The sequence below is a fragment of the Ambystoma mexicanum genome, chromosome 6q, assembly GCF_040938575.1.
Source record: "Ambystoma mexicanum isolate Mex_15411 chromosome 6q, UKY_AmexF1_1, whole genome shotgun sequence".
Lineage (NCBI taxonomy): Eukaryota > Metazoa > Chordata > Amphibia > Caudata > Ambystomatidae > Ambystoma > Ambystoma mexicanum.
Window position 1 is genome coordinate 231280808 of NC_090937.1, and position 25577 is coordinate 231306384.

Genomic DNA, 25577 nt, shown 5'->3' on the forward strand with positions numbered 1-25577 from the left:
CTGGGTTCTCGGCCTAGCAGCTCTCTACAGTCCTCTGCAACCTTCTACGGTCAGCGGCCCTGCCCCTCAGGGCCCACTCCTTGCTGCCCGGCCCTTCTGGGTTCCTTGCCGTGCAGCCTGCTTTACTCTGCTGCCCTAAGCCCTTTTCCTCTGGGCTCTCTACCTTACAGCCCTGCTCCTGTGGGCTTGCTCATTGCTTTCCTGCTCCTCTGAGCTCTCAACCTTGTTCCTTACTGTCCTCTGCTATCCTATCCTGTTACACGACTTTCCCTTCATTTCCTTCTGCTAGTTTGCTATCAACCTCCTTTTCCTGGATTTGTCTGTAAGTATCTTCTCTTGTACTGTTTGTAGACCCTTTTGTACAGAGCTTGTCTGTTGGTTCCCATCAGTCAACCTCTGCCCCTTCCCTTGTCTCGTTTCTACATTAAAGACACCCATAGCTGCTGTTCCAAGCCATGAGCAAACAGCGTGGGCCTCTGTTATAGCAAACTTTGCAGAAGGCTAGAGTTTTTTCCTAAGATTCGTGGAATACTCTTTTCCTATATCTGCATACACCCCAAGAGGGAATTCATTCTGTACCTTTTTCCTTGCTACTCTTGCCTAATCTTCGTTCTCTTTCCTTTCAGCTGTGTTTGTACTTATCTGTCCACTTTATTTAGGCACAACCACCCAAACCCTTTCTGGGTGTCCTGTGCCACTCTTAATAGAGTGCCATCCCTGACAACTACCTCATCAGTGATAAGTGATATTTGATTTTTGCAAGCAACATGAATGGTTTTCCGGAGTAGCATTAAACACTTTCTGCATTGTCTCTGTGAAGAGTCAACAAATGAATGGGCACGACTAAACCTATTTTCTCTCTTAAGCATACAAAGCTTTTTTGTGCATACATGTTTTTATCTCTGCACAGGAGTACTTTTGGTACGTACTATGGCATATCTTGATGTCTTGGACTGGTTGATGAGCTCTCCTCATAATCAGATATACAATATTTGTTTTTTCGCCTTTTTGTTTGGAAAAGGGTTGTAAAATGAAGCTTTTACACTGATTTGTAAAGAATTGCAGTGGTTGAGAAGAGGAAATTCCATTCAAAATTCTTCGTAGATGGTAGCTCACTAAGAACGCATGGCGGCTTACCTCGTCATTCAGTAGCGCACATGAAAAATAATATGTGCATGAAAGCTAACCATTTCCCCCGTTAGGGAAAAATAATTAGAAGGAACATTGGTGGGGAGACCCTTCCCGTGCCCCCTGTTGCAAAGAATCCTTAGGTGACATGTGCACATTCAGTTCTATAATGTCAGATTGAAATTTAAAATTCCATAATATGAATTAGAACATAATTGGAGAAAATCCAAATTTGTTTGATTTCCTTCATGAATTTGTTTAGAACTTCCTTTATGTATTGCCAATTGGGATGGTTGAATGCCTTTCTGGAGACCAGTGCTAAAAGAGACATTGAGAAGGTCTCTAAATTATTTTGTACCAGGACCACAACGTGAATAACTGATTGATGTTATCAACTATTTGCCTGTGCCAAATTAAATAATTCTTGTCTGGCTGTACCAGGCAACAGCCTCTTGTGCGCCAAGACATAGGCCCTGAATTTTTAATACAATGTTTTCGTCTTGGTTCAGGAGCACTATAAAATAGTATGAAGTACAAACAAGAGGCTCCTTGCCAAGCTTCAAAAGCTAGGAAATATCGATCTTGTTACAACGATTCCAAGAAACTGTTGTAAAGAGATACCAGATGCTTGGCCAGCAAATTTCGAATAGATCAGTCAAGCCATCAAAGACTGGATCTTTGCTATTTGGGACTGGCCTGGCCTCCTCTGCTTCTTTCTGTAGTGACCGGAGCTTCCAGCAGCTCCTCCACCTCTTCTTCCAGAATTTGAGGTAGATCAAGAACCTCACAATAGCTGTGGATTTTGAAAAATGTTGTGTGTAGTGAATTAAATGCCCTTCGTTTTTCGCTGAATTGTCACCCCTTTGGTTTTACATTTTCTGATTAACATCTGCCCTCACCCTGCATTCAGTTTGTAAATTAGTATCCTGTCGGCCTTGTTAGCCTTATCAAAGTACATTTTCTGGCTCACTCCAACTTCCTTTCTCCCCTTGGGGCTGATCAGTTTGGAGAAGATGCAGTTTGCCCCTTGAATCAATGAGATAGATGGTGGGTGTTTGTATGAGGACCAGTTACCTTGTGTTTTCTTTCTGAATTCTCTACAGCTGTGGCTAATTCAATATTTTTCTTTTGTTGTGCCTTATTAAGGGCTGAAGCCAGGTTCCGTTCTTTTCCTCAGATACCACTTTACATGTATCCCAGGTGGTCTGTTGATCGACTTCTCCATTATCATTATTGAGAAAATAATGTATTGCTTTTTGAATGGTCTGTTGCAATACTTGGTTAATCAAAAGAGTGTCACCTTATTTCCAGCCGAACCCTGCTTTCTGAGCTTCAACCGATAACTGGTAATCTAGGCTTAATGGGAGTGGTATGCAATGGTGATGGAAAGAATTCTGTTTGTTTGTGAGGTAGATTCAAAAATCATCTGAGATACCAGGAACATATTTAGTCCAGAATAGCTTGAATGTGGAGTAGAGCAACACGTTTAGTCCTGCGCCAGAACATATGAATGTTGCTATGCGACAGCAAGAAATAAGGTTTCTGTTTGCTGTTTGAAGATTATTGGACCTCGCTTGAAATAAAACACAAATAGTTTGGAGAGGTCTAAGGAGCCATCTGAAACCGTATTCGAATCACCTCTGAAGATTAGCTCTACTCAACGGAAGGTGTTAAGTTTAGGGATAATGTAGGAAAAACACAGAGGCGTAGCCAGGATTGTCTAGCAAATGATGCCTGAAACTAATGCAGTTGGGCCCACTGCACTGACACAATTATCTGAAAATGCCCACACAGCGCTGCTGAGTGGGCATTTAGAGATTTTGGGTGAGCCTTGCCCCCTCAGGCCCTAACCTGTCTACCCCTCTGGAAAAACAGTGGCTTGGTATTTGCTGGGACATAGAGGGACCAGACAGGAACCTGAAAATCATCTATTTGACTTTTAACTGCCACCAATGCCCTTCTTTGTCACTTAGAACCTAATTAAAGTGGAAAGTCCAAAATAATGTAACTATTGCTCTGCATTTTGGTACTCTGGGCTGAGAGGAACTGAAGAGGGAAGTGCCCATGGAGAACCTGTGCTCATCCTCTTTCAAGGCAGTGTCCCAGGAAGGAGACTGAAATTATGTTTCAATTGCTTCGCCCAAGACCAAATCATTGGCCTCTTTGCGGGTGAATGGATGCCCTTAACGTACCAAGACGTCAATTTAACTGTGTAACAATGTGGACTCGTCATCAACACACCTGTGCCAGCAAGTAAGTTATAAGGGTTTATTAGTTCATAAGTACAGCAGGAAAGCACCGGCACATCCTAGCCAGCCAGATATCTCTGTCTCCAACTGTCCCCCATGAAACACTATTCAGATGACAACACACTGAACACTCTGAGCACAGTGACCTCACCGCATTCCACTGACATCACCTCACCCTGCAAGGAAGACACAGGAGGGAAGACACACATTATAACACTCCTCCCTCTCTTGATTAAATAAAGGTGGTTCCTATACGCTACACTCATTATAACACTACTCCCTCTCTTAATTTAACAAAAGGGTGATACCTAAACGCAAGTACCATCCTACACAAAACGATACAAATACGCGTGGCCACCACGTATCTGCCCATCGCTACCCAAACCCCAGGAAACGGTCCACATGAGTCCATTCACACACCAAGGCCAACAACGGAGCACAAACACTCCACCCTCCATAAAGGTAAAAGCGCACTGAGACCATTGAAACTATCTCCCACTAATAAATCCCAAGGCACTAAACCAGTGGAAACATAACCTTGCAAAGTGACTACCACTCAAACGGAACGCAGATAGAACCTACAACACCTCACCTACCTTCTATCCACCAATAACTCACCAAAGAGGAACCCACGACATGGATAAAGGGCTGCACCTCCCCTCAACTGAACTGGAATACATATTGAGGAACAAAACAAAAACAAGAACTCCACCTGCCTCAAGCAGCCCCTTGAAGCCTAGGGCCTACCACACCCCAGCGTCCCTTAAAACGGATATACCACTGACAACCGAAACCCCTCAGTGCACCTACAACCTTCCACCCCGGTCCGCCACCCCAGGGTACCAGGGCTGCCACCCCCGGGCACTAACCCAACTCAAAAGAGGAACCACCGGGCACTAACCCAACTCTAATGAGCAACAACAAGCTTAACTGATAACATCAGCTCCAACACTCTAAAATATAGAGAACAGCTTTACCTCCACACACAATCCAACCTCAAGATAACATGCACATCAAGTCCCTGTGAGCACACACCTAGCACACAGGGAGCCTAGTTCCTACCAAAACACCGCTACACCCATGGGACCCCTGTTCCCTGCCACAACACCACTACACCTACGGGACCCCTAGTCCCTGCTAAAACACCTCTACACCAATGGGACCCCAAGTCCCAGCCAACAAGCACCTCTACACCCTGGGACTCCTAGTCCCTGCCACAACACCACTACACCTACGGGACCCCTGGTCCCTGCCAAACACGATACACCATCCCATAATGTGGGACGCCCAGCACCAGCCAGGCTACCACAGTGGTCAGACTCACTGACAGAGTCCAAAATGGCACACACAACACCCTACAATGGGACCCCTAGAACCTACTAGGCTACCACGGTGGTTAATGACACTCACACTACCTTACAATGGGACCCCTAGCACCTATTATGCTACCACGCTGGTTACCACACACAGGCACCACCACACGCGCACAACCAACATGCGCACTCACACCCACACTCACACCCACACTCACACCACAACAAAAGACACACAAATGAAATATCACCGTAGCTCATAAATAAATGCAAATGCTCAAAAGGACATGACATCATAATAATCGTAGGATTCTTCACACACTGGCGTAAGCTACAGTCTGATACCACACTACATGAAAACGAATCCTTGAAATCTTGCAACAAAGGCATGTTATTGAAAACAAGTACCCAATGTTTATGGGTCAGTACGAAAAACCCAAGACCAAACACTAGCCAATGAGATCAGTGTCCCCCACAAGTTGGGAACGTGAACAGGCCATTCTAAACACATAACAATAAAAATCCCACTGCTCCGAATAGACTCTTGAGGTTTTTTTTGTCCGATAGTTCATAGCATGTCAGCAACGAAAATAGCAAAAGGAGCAGAAAACGAAAAGCATGGACACTTCCCTCCCCCAAATCCCAGAACAGAACCCCGTAGTCTGGAACAAAATAATTTACGACCAAAAAAGGGAAGAGAAGTGGAACAACGTCCCCAGATATGACCAGCCGCGCCTGCAAGAAAACATGTTAAAAACAAAGCAGTTTAAAACGAACTGTAAACTACTGCACCATTACATTTACGAGGCCACAACACGTACATTCTCTCCATACTGGCCCGACACATGACAATGAGCTAACAATGAGTAGGCCACAACAAGTACAAGAGACAACAACACACTGGCCTTACTACTAATATGTTCCAACATCGATGGAAACGTCCTCTTTAGATCAGAACGTCCTCTTTCCGCAGCCCACACAGTGCCACCTGCACTGAAGAAAGGCCTCCTCTCCGCCCCCGGAGACCTTCCAGCGCCGCACTCCTGTAGAAGGTAATCCATGTTGCTGACATTTACGAACGCACAGCACTCCACAGGGACAAGACGCTTTTCACAGATTCGCTCCCCATATAAAGCAATGCAATCCGTGCTCGCCGCGGACACTAGAAGTTCTGACTGACTTCCAGACTCAGAAACGAGGCTGTCAGGAAGAACGCTGTCGTCACATTGCCGGCGTACTATGCACACAGTACATTCCGGAATTCCCTTGCGCTGCAGTACTCTGCACGGGAACGTTCCGCGATGAGAAAGAAATGTCATCATTTCAAAAACATCAACGCAGAGTTCACTTCTCCTGCCAAACGAATACCGGGCGCTAGATGCCAGTCCCCGGCACCCGGAGACCTCCTTCCCAGCACATCCCACGGCAGCCGATACGCAGTCCTCACACACTGCCATGATGGATCTGCTCCTTACCGCGGTCCTCCTTGGTCCAGCATCTCACCAATACCGGACTCTGGGGCAATGTCCGAACCTGCCCACCTGCTGCGGCCCCAGACACGAACCATATGGGGAGACGTTGCCTGCCAAAAGCTGCTGCCCCTCAGTGTTCACCGGGCTCTCCCACTGGGGTCTCGCACCAACTGCTGGACCCGGAGGCACTCTGAACCTCACAGACCTCCACTTCAGACAGCTTTTGGACCAATCCACTGAGCGCGATGCCAAAGCCCCCCCCCCCCCGTACCTCCTTCAATACCAGGACCAGGCTCCAACTATAAAGGAGCCTCCTACTCGCTCCAGGACCACCCGGCCTGCTGGGCTGCAACTCCGGTCCGGACCTCCAGAGCTGCACAGCTGGACTGCTTCCCAGGATGTGGACACTTGGAGGGCGGTGTCCTGATCAGCTGCTGTCCCCTCCACGACAGGATCCCATCCTCGTCGCCAGTGTAACAATGTGGACTTGTCATCAACACACCTGAGCCAGCAGGTGAGTTATAAGGGTTTATTAGTTCATAAGTACAGCAGGAAAGCACCGGCACATCCTAGCCAGCCAGATCTCTCTGTCTCCAACTGTCCCCCATGGAACACCATTCAGATGACAACACACTGAACACTCTGAGCACAGTGACCTCACCACATTCCACTGACATCACCTCACCCTGCAAGGAAGACACGGGAGGGAAGACACACATTATAACAAACTGATAACATGAAATTGAAGTGTTCAAGTCTCAGACATCAATAACTGTTGAGCGACTCCCTCTCCCACCTGTCCCGCCACAAATAGCTGTGAAATCTCTCTTCTACCAGAGCTATCCAGTACTCTCACATGCTGATTAATTAACAATAATTTGTATTAGTACCCGGCGAGAGCCAAGCAGAATTTTACAGCCCATTGTTCCCGGCGCAGGCGTGGCAGCCCCTCAGCCAATGAGGAGGCTCAAAGCGGGGCCATCCCTGCTGCGAGCCTCCCTGTGGCTGAGAGGCTCCCTTCGCCCCCCGCCGAGGACTCGGGAAAGTCTTTTTTTTTATTCCCTTCCCTCCCACCGCCCCCCCCCAAACTTACCTTCTTGTTCTTGCGTCCCCGGCGGGGGACGAGGGAAGCGTCCAGCCGTGTGGAGACTCGAAGCAGGGCCACCCCCGCTCCGCGCCTCCACACGGCTGGAGGCTTCCCTCGTCCCTCGCCGGGGACACAGGTACGTTTTTGTTCTCCCCCTCCATCCCACTCCCGCCCTCCCAACCCCACTTACCTTCTTTTTGATCCTTTTTCGGGAGCGGACGCGCTGGGAACACTTGTGTCCCCAGCACGTCCGCTCCCGATGGCTGCCATGGAAAGGGAAAACAGACTCCATTTTCCCTTTCCATGGCGGCGGCCATTTTCTTTTTCTCCCGAAACGCTGCAGCATTTGGGGACAAAAAAAAAGCTTTTAGTGCCCCGGTTACGCAATTTTTGCGGGCCGGGGTACTAATAGCAATATAACCCTCGCGTCGGGGCATTACCGACTCAGGTAATGCCCGGGGCCTTCAGTAAGGCACTCGCTTCGCTCGGGGGCTTACCTATGGGCCCCGGGGCATTACCTGAATCGGTAATGCCCCCGACGCTTGGGTTATATTACTTAATTAGAAAGAACATTGAAAGCAAATAGAGGGATAGCTATCAAACTGCCAGTGATGGATATTGCCCTGTCCTCCTGTAGGCAGAGATCATTCACGTGTCACCTTTGCCTGGCAAAGACTATTGAACCTCCAAATGCCTGCTCGGTCAGGGCACCCAAATCAATAACTCGCCCAACCCCCAACATCACTCCATTGCACCAAGCCATAATGAAGCATTATTCTTAGGCTATAAAAAGTCAGAAAAACGCTATATAGAGTGCTGCTAAACATTAAGGCCTTAGTAGTTTTCCTTTGGTGAAGTCATTCAAACATCATTTTGGCTATTCATACATTCTTGCTTATACTTCACTGTCCCTTTGTGTTGCTCCATTCTCCTTCTGGTCACAGTTGCTACGGTATGCCACTGTGACATGTGTGATTTTATGGACGTTTCTTCAGTGGTCCCTCCTTGTTCACCTGTGTTCATACCCAAAAGGCTGAACGCTTTTCTTTGGAGGTTAATGTGTAAGCTTTGTTGACTAGGTGACACATCATTAAAAGGATGGCCCCAGAAAAATGGGGTGCTCCTATTTCGAAGCTCCTCCATGGTTGGTCTCATCGACCTTCTCTTAACAATGTGATGGCAGAAAGGTCTTGGAAAAAAGAATGGTTGAGTTTCCAAATTAAATCGGTTTTAGGATCTTGGATTTTTCTATCTTGAAGAACTATACTCTTAACTCTGGAGTAGAAATAAGTGGGTCTGCCTTGTTGGATTGGAGGTTGCTCATCGTGTAGCATAGATGTGAAGAGTTCACAAACATGGGTATGTAGTTTTTCTGTATATCCACAAAGAGGAATGCACAAAACCTTCTAATTGTTTCTTCTTGATTAATTCTCTGTCTCATCTTGTCGACCCCCACACTCCTGACCCTCGCCCAGTTAAATTACCCTATATTCCAAATCAGGAATCTGGTTGCAAAGTTTCCATAGTTGTTCACCAAGTCTGCTTGTTTCGCTCTGTTTTCCAGAGAATGGAAAATAGACATTTTAGTGATGTTGCCTAGTTGTGTTGTTGCATCTGTGTGCCATGAAACAACGCCTTGCTAAGCTTTTGAAAGGAGGCTTGATTATCTGTTTTTGTGGCCAATACTAAACTCAATTGCAGCAATTGGGTTACCTGCAAAGGGGGCAGAGATTGCTGCAGACTGACTGCTCGCTCCCCTGGAAGCCCGAAATGCTACTCTACATGTCTGTAATGCTTTAATCTTGGAGGTAATGAGGAGGCTCTCAAGTATCATGTGGGTTTCTGCTGTTTTCATCAGAGCCCAGAGTCCTATTTCTTCTGATCACTATCCGCACAATTGCAGTCATGAAGGTATGACCTCCCAAATGGTTGTAATAATTTGCAGCAGGGAATGCATTTATGGTGCTTGCAATCAAATTCATGGTAAAAATTATATGTGCAAGGGAGCATTTGAAGCATTCTGTTGGCGGGAGACCTCTTCATTCCCTAATCAGCTTTTCCCTAGCACACAAGTAATGCAGGCGCAACAGGCTGGACTTAGTAGGGCTGGTGTTATTGTGAAAATGAGGTAAAGCTAAGTATTTAAATAGTAGCCACTGTGTAGCTATATTGTTGTTTATGGTCTCGGAGTTGTGGGACTTACGTGCAGTATGCTGGACACGTTCCCAACTGCCTTATCACTCACGGTCACTCTCAGTCTTCCCTCAAGTAATGCTGCATGCGTTGGTTTTGATGTGTGAAGGCAATGGGATTCCTGCTTACACACACCCAGACCAAGGTCTCACAGTGCTAGTAGTGCTTGGAATGGGAGAGGGCTGCCATTTCACTGCATGGTTTAGACAAACCAGCATCAGCAGGCACAAATATCTCACACTGGAGATATTGCTACGTTAAAGCCCTCGCTTGCCTCAGCTTGTAACTCTCGCCCTGGGGGCATTACCCGACTGGTAATGCCCTCTCCTCAGGTTCTGTTGCTTAATTGGCTTTGAAATCTTTTCCTTTCAGCACTAGCAAAATACACAAAAAAGTAAAAAATGTAAATTATATTTTTATACTTAACACTGATAATGTGTACACACATTCACTGGAAGTGACATGAGAGGGTGCTTACTTAAAGCCAGAAGAGAATCTGTGTGGGTGAGTGGGCAGTGCTAATTTGTAATAGTTATTTAAACACATTTCCGTTTTGCTGTTTTGTTGTTTCTGTTGGGTGCAGCCCACTGTCAAGTGCCACCGTTCAGGGTACTTATAAGTAGATGCAAAAAAGAGATCAAGGCTTGTGAGCCATCGGTGTGGGCCGCACACCCTAATGCCCAGAAAGGGTTGATCTATTTAATATTTTTTCATATTTATATCTTTTTTGTTTGCAGCGTTTCAATGGATCAAAGTTGAAGAAAAATTCTCAGATTCATTTGTAGCAAATAATTGGTTTTTAATCCAATAGAAAGTACCAAACCATGGTACACATCTCTTAGCAAAGGGCAGGAATAGGCCTATGCATTCGGACCATCTGTCCTTCATCGGGGCCTCATGCCCGTTCTTTTAAACAAAAAATCCTTGTTGTGTACAAAATCATCCGTAAATATCATCAACATATTGGAGAGGCATCCTTTCATGCATCATATCATCATTCAATTCACCAAAACCGTTAGTGTTCATTTCAGGTACAGAAATAAATTAACAGGGAGCCAACAAAGTGGACAAAACACACCATAACATATAACACGTAAACAAGAGATAATAGATAGATACAGTGAGATCAGTTCGTCTCAACTGTTAGACATCATATATTTCATAATAAAATCACATTGGCCATGTGTGTGGTTACTTTCTACTCAAGATGGTGACAATAAATTGTGTGAATTAACAGTTCGATATTGGTATTCAGTGAAAACCATTCCAATGAGTGTTTCCCGACTATCTGTTTGTCAAAGTAGTGCGAAGCGGCATATTAGTATACACACCTGCACTTAGTGGTATGTGCATAGTCAGTACTCTTATCTGTCAATTAAAGGGATTGTAAATTTAGTTGTGTAAAACACGTGTTGTCTCAATACCTCAAAGGCACTGACCTGTACAGCGCTGTGCGCTTTGTATTTCGTGTGTTGTTGCGTGCAGCTTGATCTATAGGAGAACATCAACATTTTAAAACCATGTCTGTTAAAGAGCAGATACTCTAATCAATTTGTGATGTAACTCTTCTTCTACCCTTACCGTGACGAAAGCGATCCTCTCCACGTAGAGCGCAACAGCAGTGAAAGCTCGAGCTGTCGTGCCTGTTTCTACAAAGCTGACTCTGTTGCCATGGACGGAATGCCCGACAAGATGGCCGTCAAGCTGAGACAGTGGCGGCCATCTTGGGATGGTTTGAACCAGTTAGACATCCATGTAATTCAATGACTATACATGATGTTATCAATTCCTATGCTAATACTTATATTTAATGTGTTTTAATGTAAGTATATATTTCCGAATACTGTATTAAATAATTATCTGATGGTAATGACTTTCGCTCGCAATATTATATGATGTCTATATTTCTTATTATTCGTGAGTCCCAATGTGCCGAACTTGTGGCCCTATATTAAGGTTTATATCCCGTGTCACTGTCAAGATAATATATCACTGTATGCATCACTCCGTGCAAGGCATAAATACCGACCTGCATGTCAATATTCTCATTGTTAAATATACATTATGTATATTGATATATATTGTATGTTAAATCGTGTCTGATCTTCGATGTGTGTCGGCCGTTACTGCACACCCAAAGTAGTTAGCTTTTATGTCCATGTCTCTGTATGTTTGATGTGCGTTTACTGTTTCATAGTGATGTTGTACAAAACCTCTATAACGACTCTCTCTCTGATGTTCTGGTTATCAAGATGTATTTGTAAGGCAACACTATAAAAAATAATAAATAGAAACAAAGTGCATGCTGATAATATTAGGACTTCATTAATGATAATCTTGTGGCTGCCATTTTATTCATAATCCATACAAAATGTACCAAACATCGTGGTTATCCTCCAGAATTCAAGAAATCTTGATCTTAGGGGCGTGGCTACCGCGCAGCAAGATGGCCGCATAGCCGAGGAGCTCCGCTCCGGCATGAATCCTTGTTAACTTTTTTATCCGGAACCAGAGTGCGTCGAACCCCCAGACTAGCTAAGCTGCTTCCCGCCACATCCAGACTCCACTGGGGAAAATCCTGGCTGAAATCGGACATTGTAAGCCCACGGACGGGTGAGGCCCGTGGTCTCGCTCGCCTTGCCCGCCGCGCGGCTCCACGGCACTATCACGCGGAGACCATTGTGGACGTGAACAGTCATCCACTGAGCTGCGACTCGGTCTCCTAAACCAGATCCTTTGATACGAGACGAGGAATCGATCCCCTGGCGCGGCCCTGGGACCGGAGAGAACGAGAGTGGACCGAGCTGCGTCGCGGGCGCGGTGTCGGACAGGCCGATCCAAGAACCCTGTGGGCCCTGGCCCTGCGCCGCTGTGCGGGAAAGCGATAAAACAACACACTGAGAGGTGCTTCAGGTCCGCCACCGCTCCGTGCGGCGTCGCCGAGGATCGCGGGTACCGACGGGCGTGGCGCTTGGCTTGGTGTAGGCCTGCCGCGGTGCCTGCCCTCCGCCCCGCGTTGGCTCAGCCTTCTACCGCTCCAGGGCAGTGTCGCCAGTCCTGAGCCGTGAACATCAAACTCCTGTTTACCCCACAACATGCCTGGTAAGAACTCGAATAAGTGCAGAAGAACCGGCCCTATGGATTCGTTCACCAGCTCGCAGACGCCTCCTGTTAGCCCTGACACACCACCCTCCACCACATCTCAGCTGTCGGAGGACTCTAAATTCGACCACCTGCTCACCACGGTCCAGAGTGGATTCCTGGCTATAAACGTCAAACTAGACGATATCGTATCCACAATAGGCTCACTGAAGGCCCGAGTGGACAAGGAAAGTGCCAGGATCACTGAAGCAGAGGGCAGAATTGGTTCGAACGAGGACTCTACCCGGCGAAACGCGCAGGGCATTACCCTTCTGAAAAGGGAGATGGACACGCTCCGTAGTAAATGCGACGATTTGGAGTCTCGCTCCAGGCGGAACAATATCCGTATTGTCGGCCTCTCTGAATCGTTTTGCAAGGGGCCAATGGAACTTCGGATTGAGGACTTGCTGAAATCTCTCCTTGGGGAAGAGGCCTTCTCGTCTCAATTTATGGTGGAGAGGACCCACCGCTCCCTCGCGCCGCCGCCTAGGCCTGGGGCCCCTCCCCGCACCGTCATAGCGAAATTGTTAAACTACAGAGACAGGGATACAATCCTGCGGCTGGCCAGGGAGAAAGGCCCCCTAAAAATTGGAAATGATCGCATCCACGTCTACCCGGACTTTTCAGCAGGGGTCCAAACTCAAAGACGATCCTACGAAACAATTAAACGTCAACTGCGGCTGCGACAGGTCCCCTATGCACTCCTCTATCCAGCTAAACTTCGAATACAACATGGCGGAAGAGCACATTTCTTCGAATCCCCTGCGGCCGCCCTATCCTATATGGAGGCTTCGATTCCTCTACCGCCTGGAAGACAGGGCGCTGAACATGATGACTTGCAACAGCCGGTGTAACCTGAACATTCACCTCACATTGAGTACCCAGAGAATCTGGCGGCCATGTGAACTTCGTATGGCAATGGACTCTACGGGGGGCAGAGACGCACCTCTGCTCTTAATCCTGGAATGTAGCCGGTCTCGCTGCGGCACACGACCCCTATCTTTGGGCTCTCCCACAAGTTAGTACTAAGTAAAGGGATCATCATCAAGTTGGGTGCGATGATGTGGGTGGGGGTGGGCTATGGCGATATGGGCTGCCAATGGGTATTGTTGGCCATTGTTGAGGCCTCCGGATGCCCCTGTTGGGCACTTAATGTAAAGCTTACATTAGTTGTTATAGGTTACGTTTGGTTAGAAGTGCACTCACTGGCTCACTCGCTGTCCCTCCTTATAGAACTATTCACACTTTTACATGTTATCATCATGACCACAAATGGCACAAACCACTAGGACACCCCAGGGGCTCCGCCTGAAACTGCTCACGTGGAACATTCGGGGGTTAAATAACAGAGCAAAAGCCAGTAGGGTAGGCGCTTACATCAACAGGCACCATCCGCATATTGTAATGCTCCAGGAAACCCACGCGCTGAAGTCTACACACGAAAAAATACTTCGGCAATGGGGTGGTAATAGACATTATACGGAATATTCTTCACAGAGTAGAGGGGTCATCACACTGATACACCCCTCCTTGGGGTTCTCCACCGACAAATGCAAGACAGACCCACAGGGAAGATACGTAGTGGTCTGGGGTAGCCTGGCCGGGGTAAAACTCGTCCTGATAAACACGTATGGCCCGAATAATGACGACCCGCAGTTTTATGTACAACTTCTTGCTATGATAGGCCTCACAACTAACGCCTGGATCCTCTGGGGAGGAGATCTAAACACCATTCTCGACACTACATTAGACAGGTCCTCCAGTAGACCTAGAGCCCTCACCAAAGCGGCGAATGTTATACGACATGCCCTCGAAGAGTTCACCCTGTCTGATGCCTGGAGGGGTATTCACCCTACGGAGAGGAAATACTCATTTTACTCCTCAGTGCACGACACTGAATCTAGAATTGATTATTGGCTTATCTCGTCCCCTTTGGTTAACTATACGGAACAATGCGAAATCCTTCCCCGCACGCTTTCAGACCATTCCCCGATCACCTTGACCACGCTGCTCCCTGGCATAGACCGCCCAACACGACGATGGAGAATGTCCCCCAACGTATTAAAAGACCCGAATGTCGTGGAGACTCTCCATACTGATATAGAGGAATTTTTCCTTCTGAACCATGGCTCCGTAGACAGATGGGCGACTGTGTGGGAGGCGTTTAAGGTGTGGGTGAGAGGGGTATTGATGTCCAAAACGACTGGTCTCCTCAAAGCCGTGAGGAACGAACTAGACACTATAGAATCACACCTGCAAATACTCGAAACTGAATATAGCATGACACATGACAGACACACCCTAGCTGACATCAACACACAGCTCCATACGTTCAATGATCTGGCGACTAAGGAACAGCAGTACATGGCCATTCCCATCAGAGCACGCAGATATGGGGAGGGCAACAGAGCAGGCCGCCTCTTAGCCCGTATGCTCCGCAACGAACACTCCCATACCCCAATCGCGAGCATCTTGACAGAGGAAGATGTAGTTGTCAACGGCGACAAAGAAATAAATGATGTATTTTTGCGCTATTATACTGACTTATACTCCAATCGTGATAATAGTACACAAGAAGGAATTCGCAAATACCTGAGCAGGATTGACCTTCCTAAATTAAACCTGGCAGATCACCAGATCCTTGAGCAGCCTATTACCAGTGACGAAATAACCGAAGCCATCAAAACACTAGCTTCAGGTAAAACCCCGGGCCCTGATGGGCTAGGTGCCGAGCTATACAAATCCTTCTCAACGATCCTTGTCCCTGTCCTCACTCGTGTGTGGGAGGAAGCCATTAACACTGGCTCGCTCCCGGACTCGATGACAGAAGCTGTTATAACAGTACTCCCGAAGCCCAGACGTCCAGCATATGATCGCTCCTCTTATCGCCCCCTGTCGTTGATAAACACGGATGCTAAAGTCTACGCAAAAGTTCTTGCAAATAGACTGCTCCCCAAGATGCCCACACTGGTACACCCCGACCAATGTGGATTTATACCCACGAGATCCACTGCGCTAAACTTGCGCAGACTGTTCTGCATCCTAGCACAGATCAAACCTCAAGCACAGGCAGTAGCGATATCCCTGGACGCAGAAAAAGCGTTCGATTCAGTCTCCTGGATGTATATGTTTGAGGTTCTCCATAAATTTAGATTTGGCCCCTATTTAACCAGTTGTATTAGGCTCCTGTACTCGTCTCCTAAAGCCAGGGTACTGACTAATCAAACGCTCTCTAATCAATTCTCACTACACAGAGGGACAAGACAGGGATGCCCATTCTCTCCCATACTATTCGCATTAACAATCGAACCAGTGGCGGCAGCAGTGAGGGCAGAACAGGAACATCGAGGCATATATATGTCAGGAGAATACCAGGCCATCTCGTTGTATGCGGACGATGCTCTGCTATATGTTCGAGAACCTGAGGAAAATCTGGGTCCCATACTGGCCGTAATAAACGACTTCACCCTACATTCGGGGTACAAAGTCAACAACACCAAATCTGAAATCTTCCCGTTAACCGATACCACCAACTGTCCCACGAACACACATGGACTAGCATGGGCTCCTGTACACATTCGTTATCTGGGAATACAGGTCTCCCGTGACGGCGCCTCCCTGTATATAGATAATCACGAGACCATTTTACAAAACATACATTCAAAACTTCGGATCTGGGCTAAGCTCCCCATGTCCCTGGCTGGCCGTATTGCGGTGCTCAAGATGACCGTTCTGCCCAAGCTCCTTTACATTTTCTGCAACGTCCCCATCTGGCCGGGCAGATCATTTTTCGATAACCTTAGATCCATGGTTACAACCTTTGTGTGGAATGGGGGGGCGAACAGGATAAGCTGGGCCAAGTTGGTCGAACCTTATGATAAGGGGGGCTTCGCGGCTCCGGACTTCGAACTATATTGGCAAGTAGCCCAAGCCCAATACGCGAAATTCTGGCAAAACCCCCTGGACACGACACCACATGTATCCATAGAACGCCGCTCAGTCCGCCCAACAGACTTGCGCTCAGTCATCTACTCGAAAAGACACAGAGATGACTGCAAATTTGACCCAACCACATGCACGATCACAGCATGGAAAGCTATCAGCAAGCGACTGGACATAGATGTCCCGTATGACTCACAAGCTCCGCTTTGGAACTTCCCAGGCATCGCACCCACGTACGATACTGGCATTCAAAGAAGTTGGCTTCCAGAATATGAGTTCACAATGAAATCCATGTTCCCAAACGGTAAATTTGTAACTCCCGAAGATTTTGCAGAATCGGTCGGCGAGACTCCCCTAAAAACCTTGCAGTTCCACAGAATGAAAGCAGCGTTCAAGAAGCGCTGGCCCACATTTCCAGACGAACCTCCAGAGCACGCATGTTTTCAATCCTTACACTCCCAGTCTGGCATAGGGGTGTCCAAACTGTATACCTTGGTCCAGACCCACACAGACGCCTTGAGTACCATCAAGTCAGCATGGGAAAAAGATATGGGCACTGTCATCGAGGCGGGAAAATGGTCCAGATACTGTCTCCTGTCCAAAAAGGTATCGTTAAATGCGGGCTTAAGACTAATACAGTTCAAGATCCTGAACAGACTACACTTCACCCCGGCAAAGATGGCGAAGTGCTACACCAATGTACCCGACACCTGCCCAAAGTGCCACACCCCCGGCGCAGACTCCTACCATATGTACTGGGAATGTCCTTTCATAGCAAAATTCTGGCGGGAAGTAGCAACCACCCTAGAATGCATTACACAAATCCCTGCTAATCTTGACCCCCCGAAATACCTGTTTGGAGACATCGGAAAGGTGCCCGAAAAAATTAGGAGACTGTTCAATGTCGCCTGTGCAGTCGCTAAGAAATGCATCCTACAGAAGTGGAAAAGTACACAGCCCCCGACATTGGAACAGTTTCTCTCCACACTGGTATATGTGAATGAATGTGAGGAAAAGTATGTGGGACTGTTGCCTACCCCATGCAAACCAAAGGACATCTGGGCGCCGCTCAGGAAGTACCTAACCGAAAATTCCTCGGATTCAGAAAGCTCTGATGATAACAGTGTGAACGAACTTTAATGTGTTTTAACCCTGTATGGTGCCCTATTTCTTCCTATACATACTCCTATAGATGTACGCCCAGGCCATTAACTGTTAAATCACGATGCCAATCGGTAACAATTGAAACGGATCTGGATGAATATAACATGTTTGTAAAGTATATATGTAACTCATGATGTGACAGCCGTGATGTGCAACAAAAATAAAGTTTTAAAAAAAAAAGAAATCTTGATCTTTACTAAAGAAAACAGTTTAGATACCAGTCTTCATTCATGTCGTTAGGCATCATGGTGTCCAATTGGTCTAATTAGAAGGCTTCTCGCTGCTGCCCTAATTTCTTCATGTCTCAACCTTGTCCTTTATTCTCGATCACCTCAAGTACTTGAAATTTAATCTGAGCTACAATGTGGTTCTGTGCATTAAAATGTTTTGCTACTCCTGAAGTGGGATTTTTATTCATTATAGGGGACTTGTGTTTGTTCATGCGAACTCTTACTTTCCTTCCCTTCTCGCCTACATACCATAAACTACAAGTGCACTTACTGCAATATATTATGTTCTCTGTATTGCAAGTAACAAAATCTTTCAGTTTTATTCTCTCTCCTGTGCGAGGATGCGAGACCGTATCTCCTTGGATTATCTTGTGGCAGTTACCACAGTTCAGACAAGGGAAGGTCCCTTGTCTGCTGTTCTTGGCGATGTTCCTTTTGGTTGCTGCTCTCATGTTCACCAGTAGGTCCCTTAAATTGCTCCTACGTTGGTAGACAAATGTTGGCTTTAGTGCAAATCATTCCTTTGTGCGATTGTCACTGGTTAGAATGTTCCAATGTTTAGTGATGTGTTTCTTGATTTGTACACTTTGTGTAGAAACTCAGGAGACGTACACTACTGTTGGTGCTGCTTGTTTGCTTTTTGTCTGTATGAGCTCTTCTCATGACGTGCACCTACTTTCTCTGTTGATGTCTATAAATCCACTTCTGGATATCCTCTTTCCTGCAGTCTTTCTCTTAGCTTATCTAATTCGATTTCACACTCAGCTGGGTCACTGATTATACGTTTCAACCTTATCATTTGTCCATAGGGTAGATTGTGTAAGGTGGTGGGTGGATGAAAGCTCATGTGATGCACGAGATTATTCCTTTAAGTAGGTTTGGTAAATAGTGAGGTGGTTATCTGTAAATTCTTGATGTTAACTTTTACATCGAGCTAATGAATGTCTGGTTCCCCTATCTCTGCAGTAAACTGAATCCTCTGATCAATGTGATTGATTTCTGTCAGGAATTGTGTGATTGAGCTTTTATCACCATGCCAGATGCCAAAAATGTCATCAATATGCCTTATCCAGGTTTTTATCTTTTCTTTCCATAACGGGTTCTCCAGGATATGTTGTTTTTCGAATTGGTGCATGAAGCTGTTGGCATATCATAGGGCCATAGTGGCCTCCATGGCTGTCCCAGAAACTTGTAAATAGAAGTCTTGTCCATACTGGAAATATGAATTTGTTGAGAAATGTTAGTAATGACATGATAAATTCCTTAGCTGCTCCAATCTCGCCTTCCTTAAGTAATAACCATTCTACAGCCTCCTGTCCCAAATCATGCAGTATGCTTGTGTAAAGGCTGCTGATGTCAATCGTAAACAGATGGTCATCTTGAGTTAACGTAATACCATAAAGAATGTTCAAAAAATGTGTACTGTCTTTAACGTAAGTAGTGGTTTTATGGATGGCTGGTTGCAAAAAATGGCTGATATATGTACCCAATGGGTGTAGTATCCCTCCTTCCTATGGCTGCAACAATTGATCTTCCAGGTGGACTTACTAGACTCTTGTGTATTTTTGGCAAGAGATAGAAATGAGGAATTTTTGTGTTGTTTATTTGGTAGATAAACTTTGGTTTTCTGTGTAATATATCCCATTTCCTCAGCTCTGGTCAGTAGTTCATCAAGGTTCTGTGCAATCGCGTTGGTGGGATCATGATTGATTTTCACATATATTGCTTGGTCATCCAATTGCCTCCTACGCTCTTGCTCGTAATCTTCTGTAATCTTCTGTATTCATTAGGACAAGGGCTCCTTGCAGGTCTGATAGTTATATTGGCATCTGTGTACAATGTTTTCATAATATAGAGTTCGCCTCGACTCAGGTTGTTGTACTTTGTTCTACCAAAGTGAACTTTTTTAAGACCTTTCAATACCATTTTTTCAAATATGTCTATTGCAGGTACACTAATGGGAGCGATGAATGTACTCTTAGGTCTGAATTCTATGTACTCTTCATCAGTGTTGTTTGTTGTATCTTGAGTCGGAAGCACAGTGAAAAAGACTTTCAATTTTAGTTTACGTACCAGTTGTGTAATTCAACCTTAATGTTGAATAGGTTAGTGTTGTATGTAGGTACGAATTTGAGCCCTTTTTTTAACATGCAGTTTTCTTGTGGAGTGAGGGTATGGTTTGAAAGATTAACTACTAGGTCGGATGTGATTGGAACCTGATCATCACATCTTGTCCTTTTCCTCTTCCACCTCCTGGTTCTTTTCCTTTTGGTCTTGCACCTAAGAAATCTTTTTGTGGGATGTTGTTAGATCTCTCCTAATCTTGTGGTGCTGTTCCTGCATCTCATGGTCATGTTCCTTGGTGAGATCGTGTTGCGATGTTATCCCCTCTAGTCGAGTCGTTGTCCAAACTGCTATTGTCTGAGGATAGGTTGGTAGGTCGTGTGGGTTGTGTCTGATATTTGTCTGCCGACGTATATACCTCATCATTGAGGTAATCGTAAGTGTCTCGCCGGAACCTGCAAAGCTTTCTAGCCTCCAAGTCTGTTTTATATATCACTCCAAGCGTTTATTTATGTTAGCCAAAATATCTGCAAAGGTTTCTGCATCTGTCAATGCAGTGATCTCAGTTGTTAGTTCATCGATTTTCTTTGTCAGTGTTGTTAAGTTGACGGATAAGCTCAGTATGTTTAAAACACTTTTTTTGTCATTCTGAAAAGCACAGACCTTGAAGAAATACGATGCTGGTTCCATGTCTGTGGCAGGCGCTTAACTCGCATAGATGCTGATGAAGGCAGTACCTGCTGGACATTTGGTTAATCATAATCACTGCTGTTGACCGGTTAAGTCTCCATGGAGGGGGAAGTCAGATGTTTTTGAGGGCAGTCTCATTGTTTGCAGGTTGAAAATGAGTCCAAATATGGAGACACCCACCGAAGGGTAGTTAGATGGTGAGATAATGGGTATGTGAGAATGCATGTATATTCATCTCTACCCCTGACAGTAACAGGAACTTGCCTCACAAGCATGATGCTGTTGACACTCATCTGCCCCTCCCCCCACACACTATATAGGGTGCCCAATTGAATGGTAGCCTGCATTTTAAACACATGAATAATTCGTGTATGGCACCCTGATCACCTGTAAGCACTAAGACTAGGCACTCTGGTCAATAGTGCATTGCACTGTGTTCGTGTACTGGTGAATAGTATCAGGCATTCTGATTATGTGTCTCTCACTCTGACAGTGCACAGTAGGAATTAAACCACAAGCCAAAGCACATCATACCTACGGGAATGCAGAATGTTCACCCCCACCCTATGTTGGTCATCAAATGTGTACATCTGACACTATCACCCCCTGTGAAAAAGCTCGGAATAGTGACCACGGAGATCTCGTGTTTCTTAGTTCAAAGCGTAAGAAAGTCATCCGGACATGAATTTTTCTTGGAATTTTGGTACAAGTAGTCCTAAATTTAAAATGGAAAAGACAAAACTACAAGTCCCAGAATTCCAAGAAAAAATGGCACTGAATGCTTTTCTCACGCATGGAACTTGGACATTTTAAAGCTCCAATAGTACAATCTTTGCACATTCGAAGGTGAATTGTAACCTGCACTCAGAATATGTGTAGGTGATTAGTGCCTCACACTGCCCAGCAATCACAACATTACACAAATGGCAAGCTCTGTGCCCTTAAAGGAATGCAGGTTGCTCTTCTACAGCCTAATGCGTACACCCTTGCTCCCTGTGAACAAGCTCTGAGCACGTGCATCCTGTACTCCGAGCATCTGATTAGTGTCCCGCATTGTGTGGGGCAGGTAATTATTATTTTGCCCTATCTGCAAATGATTACTATCGCCACCCTAAAAATGGAAGGCAGGACGGATAGACTATATTGCAGCTCTGTGGCCTTACTCGAATACAGAAAGCTTGCCTACAGCATTATTTTGGCCATCAAGGAGCAAGCGCTAGTTTTAGCCACAACTAAAAATGTAAAGTTATCTTTGTTTTCAATCTACAGCATTATACAGATAGAAGTGTTATCAGCAGTGAGTTGACGGGTTTTGAACCAGATGGGTAGCATTGAGTTTTGGGGGTGTGAGGGCAATGGTAACATAACAATATTTACATAGAAGAAATAAATACATCTATAAAAAATGAGGACTCCTTTCACCCTAACAGGAGAATTGCATAAGTGTCAAGGCCTTTTCGCATAGACTTGCATAATAGCCTGGCACATAAAGGGTTAAACTGAACGCAAATGGAATATTCACAGCCCCTATTTCATTGCCTTTAGATGACATCCAAATCCGCTTCTATGAAGATGATGATAACGGTGGATGTTGGGAAGGATTTGGTGACTTTTCGCCTACAGATGTGCACAGACAGGTATGTTGTATTTAGTTTTTTTTGCTAGCACTCCTCTTTGGGGAGGGGTAGTGGGGGGTTGCAGAATCAGTTGTTTATTTTATTCATTAGATTGTGTTCAATACTTATAAAGACTTTCCAATTCTGTAAACAACCAGTTATAGTGTTGGAAGCTGTGACAGAGCGCTCCCCTACTTTGCAATTATACTATGTTCTAATCTCCGCTTGTTTCTAATACAATACCCCTGCTGCATGGATCGTCTGGCTGGTGTAACAATACAAACCAACCTGTTAAAGTTTGCAATAAGGAAATCCAGATACTCCCATGCTCTGAAGATTTAAAAGAATGTGCATATAACTATTTCATTAATACAGGTATTTCCTTAGATCTGAAGTTTAAGTCAGTATGTTTAAATAACCAATACTATCAAATCACATTTGTTCTGTCAATACCAACCAAATCACATTGAATAGTACAGTGTGCCTCCAGAGTCCTACTGGTAAGCCAGGTCACACCAACCTAACAGTAAGTACCCCCGAAAACATTGTCTGAACACTCACTTGCATCACCCTAACAAAAATACCGACGAAAACAACCTATCGGTACCTAGCAAACACAGCATCACATAAATAACCCAACATAAACGGATTAGTGTGCAGTGAATGATGTTTGATTACTGTAAAGACTGAAGGGGGGGTTATCTGTAGTCCTGCCCTCTATATGGCAGAGTAGAAGCACAGAGCACCCAGGCCAAGATTCTCTATATGATAACGTTGGGCGAGCAATCAAGGCTTAAGCTCTCAGGAGGTGATGTGGGCTGGTTCTTAAGTACAGTGTAGTCCCCAAGCCCCCACAAAGGAATGTCCACACACTATGTTAGTGATAACACAGTTCTTTATATAAATAAGGTTCAAGATAGATACACACACAATAACACACTTTGTGCTCAGGCGATACTATAATGATAAATATTTACAATATCTATGTGGTACCACAGTTAACTCTTGATTCCATTAAAATGCACCAACTGCTGACAGTCTCAACGGCATACAAATCAAATAGTAAAGTGAATCAGCAATAGACATGAGAAGGAAGACAAGTTTGGTTAAACAACTGTGAGAATACTGGGTCCCTACCACTAGACACAGATCTGTGTGAGGATCCCCACATCTCGGCAACCTGTAAATAAAGTGTATCAACAGGCCCAGTCCATAGATTGTTTAAAATAGTCTTGGTTCCTTCTAAAAAGGTTCTACTACCCCAATGTACCTGGTTTAGCAGAGTTTGACATTGGGTCGTTGACGATCATTCTTGAGTGTACTTCCTTTAAAGCAGGAGCCACGGATCGTTGATCAATGTGGTCAAGGCAGCAGCTTCGGTCCTTGCAGTGCTCATCGACGATCGGTCATGGATGTCCTGCGAAGATGAGGCGTGCGGTACACATCGATGACGAGAGTTTGTTACCGCAAAGCAGATCAATGAAGAACGTAGGCCCAATAAGGGCATTGGGTCATCACGTTTGGCGTCAGCGATTGGGACTCGACACCAGTGCTGGCTTTCGGATCTTCGTCAGCGTCTTTGTGGACTTCGGGTGGCAGGAAACCCACCGGCGGATTCTCGGTTCGTCAGTGACCTTGACTTTCTCCAGTGGGACAAAGAGGTCGACGGTGATGAGCAGGGTAGTCCTTGATTTCAAAGTATTTTAGGCAATGGAACGTTACGGCTCCGGTCGACAAGGTTACAGTGGTCCTCCGAACCTCAGTCTACGATGATGGTCATTGATGGCCTCGACGTCCTGGTGCTTCACTTCAGATTTCTCGGCGTTCCCGTCTCCGGTCGGCAGCCTTTCAAGGACTGAGTTCCAGGGATTCTTGGTGATGGTTAGCTGGTGCACAGTGTTCCCTCATAGCTCTGGAAGAGGTCTCCTAGCCAAGTCCTCTCTTGGATCAGTCTTTGAAGGCACAGCAGTTTTCAGATTGCATCGAAGGAAAGCAGCAGCAATTCTTCTTCTTCCGGCTCGGCTTCGAGGTTAAGCATCAAGTTTCGACTTGAGCTTCTGAACAATTCCAGTAAGTGAGAGGTCCCAAGATATACTGTTCTGTCTCTCATTCACACTGCTGAGCCAGGCCCAGGCAGCCAATCATTCAGAAGGGCATTCAGCAGGCGGGCAGCCAATCAGGCTCACAGTGCATTCAGGCCATTCTTCTCCATCCAGAAACTCACAACAAGGAATGTGGATTGGGACAAGCACCCAGCCATTCAGCACTCCACACTGCATTCATACCAGTTTCGGGCAGGGCTGTCTCATACATTGTGTCACACACCAGAAACCAGACACCCATAACATGAAATGTATATTGGTCACACACTCCATTCACCCAGGTCCCACCCCATGGGTGTACCCACAACATATAGTCACTGGGAAGGCTCCAGCCAGTCGGGCCTGGACTTCCTCACAATACCATATATGGAACTTCCACCTAACAGCCAGTCAGGGGAAGGAACGGAGTCAGGGCTTCCCAGGACTTTGGTAAAACCAGGTAACAGGCAATGGAAAGCAAGAGGCCACAAGGGCCATCTTGTCTCCCATCAGGAATCGACAGATTCCAATGGCAGGGCATGGGTATCCCAAAACGGAGGCTACTCAGAGCATCTGTCAAATTCAGCATAGAGCTGCCACCAGCCCATACCCTGCTCTGTGGGCCTCACACAGGTGCCCAAAAACATACACTAGGGGTACAGGGTTGTACCCCCACCCCATGGTGCCATAGGGGTATACCAAGGGTCTGTTCAACAAACCAAAAGGAGGAAGAGCTACACTGCCAGGAGTCTCACATGGACTTCTTTGCAGAAAATAACACAGAACACACATGATAAAAGGAGTACAGGACAAGGACATGGAGGCCCTCTCCCTCCAATGCATTTCCAGCATCACAATTACACAATGTATATGAATTAATGTAACTTATTTTGAGAAAAGAACCACTCACTATGTGCAAGCCCCATTAAATGGGCAGCTTGACAACGTATGAATTTTGTCTTGATATAGCCCAATAAACAGGCCAAACCATAAGAATTCTGCCTGGACAAAGCCCACAAATGGGCAAAACATTAGCATGTGCTCGCTAATCTGTTTTTATTGGGTAATTTATGTGATGTTGTGTTTGTTAGGTACGTATATGTTGTTTTCGTTGGTATTTTTGTTAGGGTGATGCAATTGAGTGTTCATGCAATGTTTTTCGGGGGTACTTACTGTTAGGTGGGTGTGACCTGACTTACCAGTAGGG

The 25577-nt window shown here is 45.8% G+C and overlaps 1 protein-coding gene across 1 annotated transcript in view; it reads left to right on the forward strand.

The window, feature by feature from the left end:
* The window catches only part of NFKB1 (nuclear factor kappa B subunit 1), an 887546-nt gene that overhangs the window by 665165 nt on the left and 196804 nt on the right, over window positions 1-25577 (forward strand). Inside the window, exon 10 of the mRNA XM_069630690.1 lies at window positions 22219-22310. Coding sequence (XP_069486791.1) covers window positions 22219-22310 — 92 coding nt within the window. The remainder of the gene's footprint in view (window positions 1-22218; window positions 22311-25577) is intronic.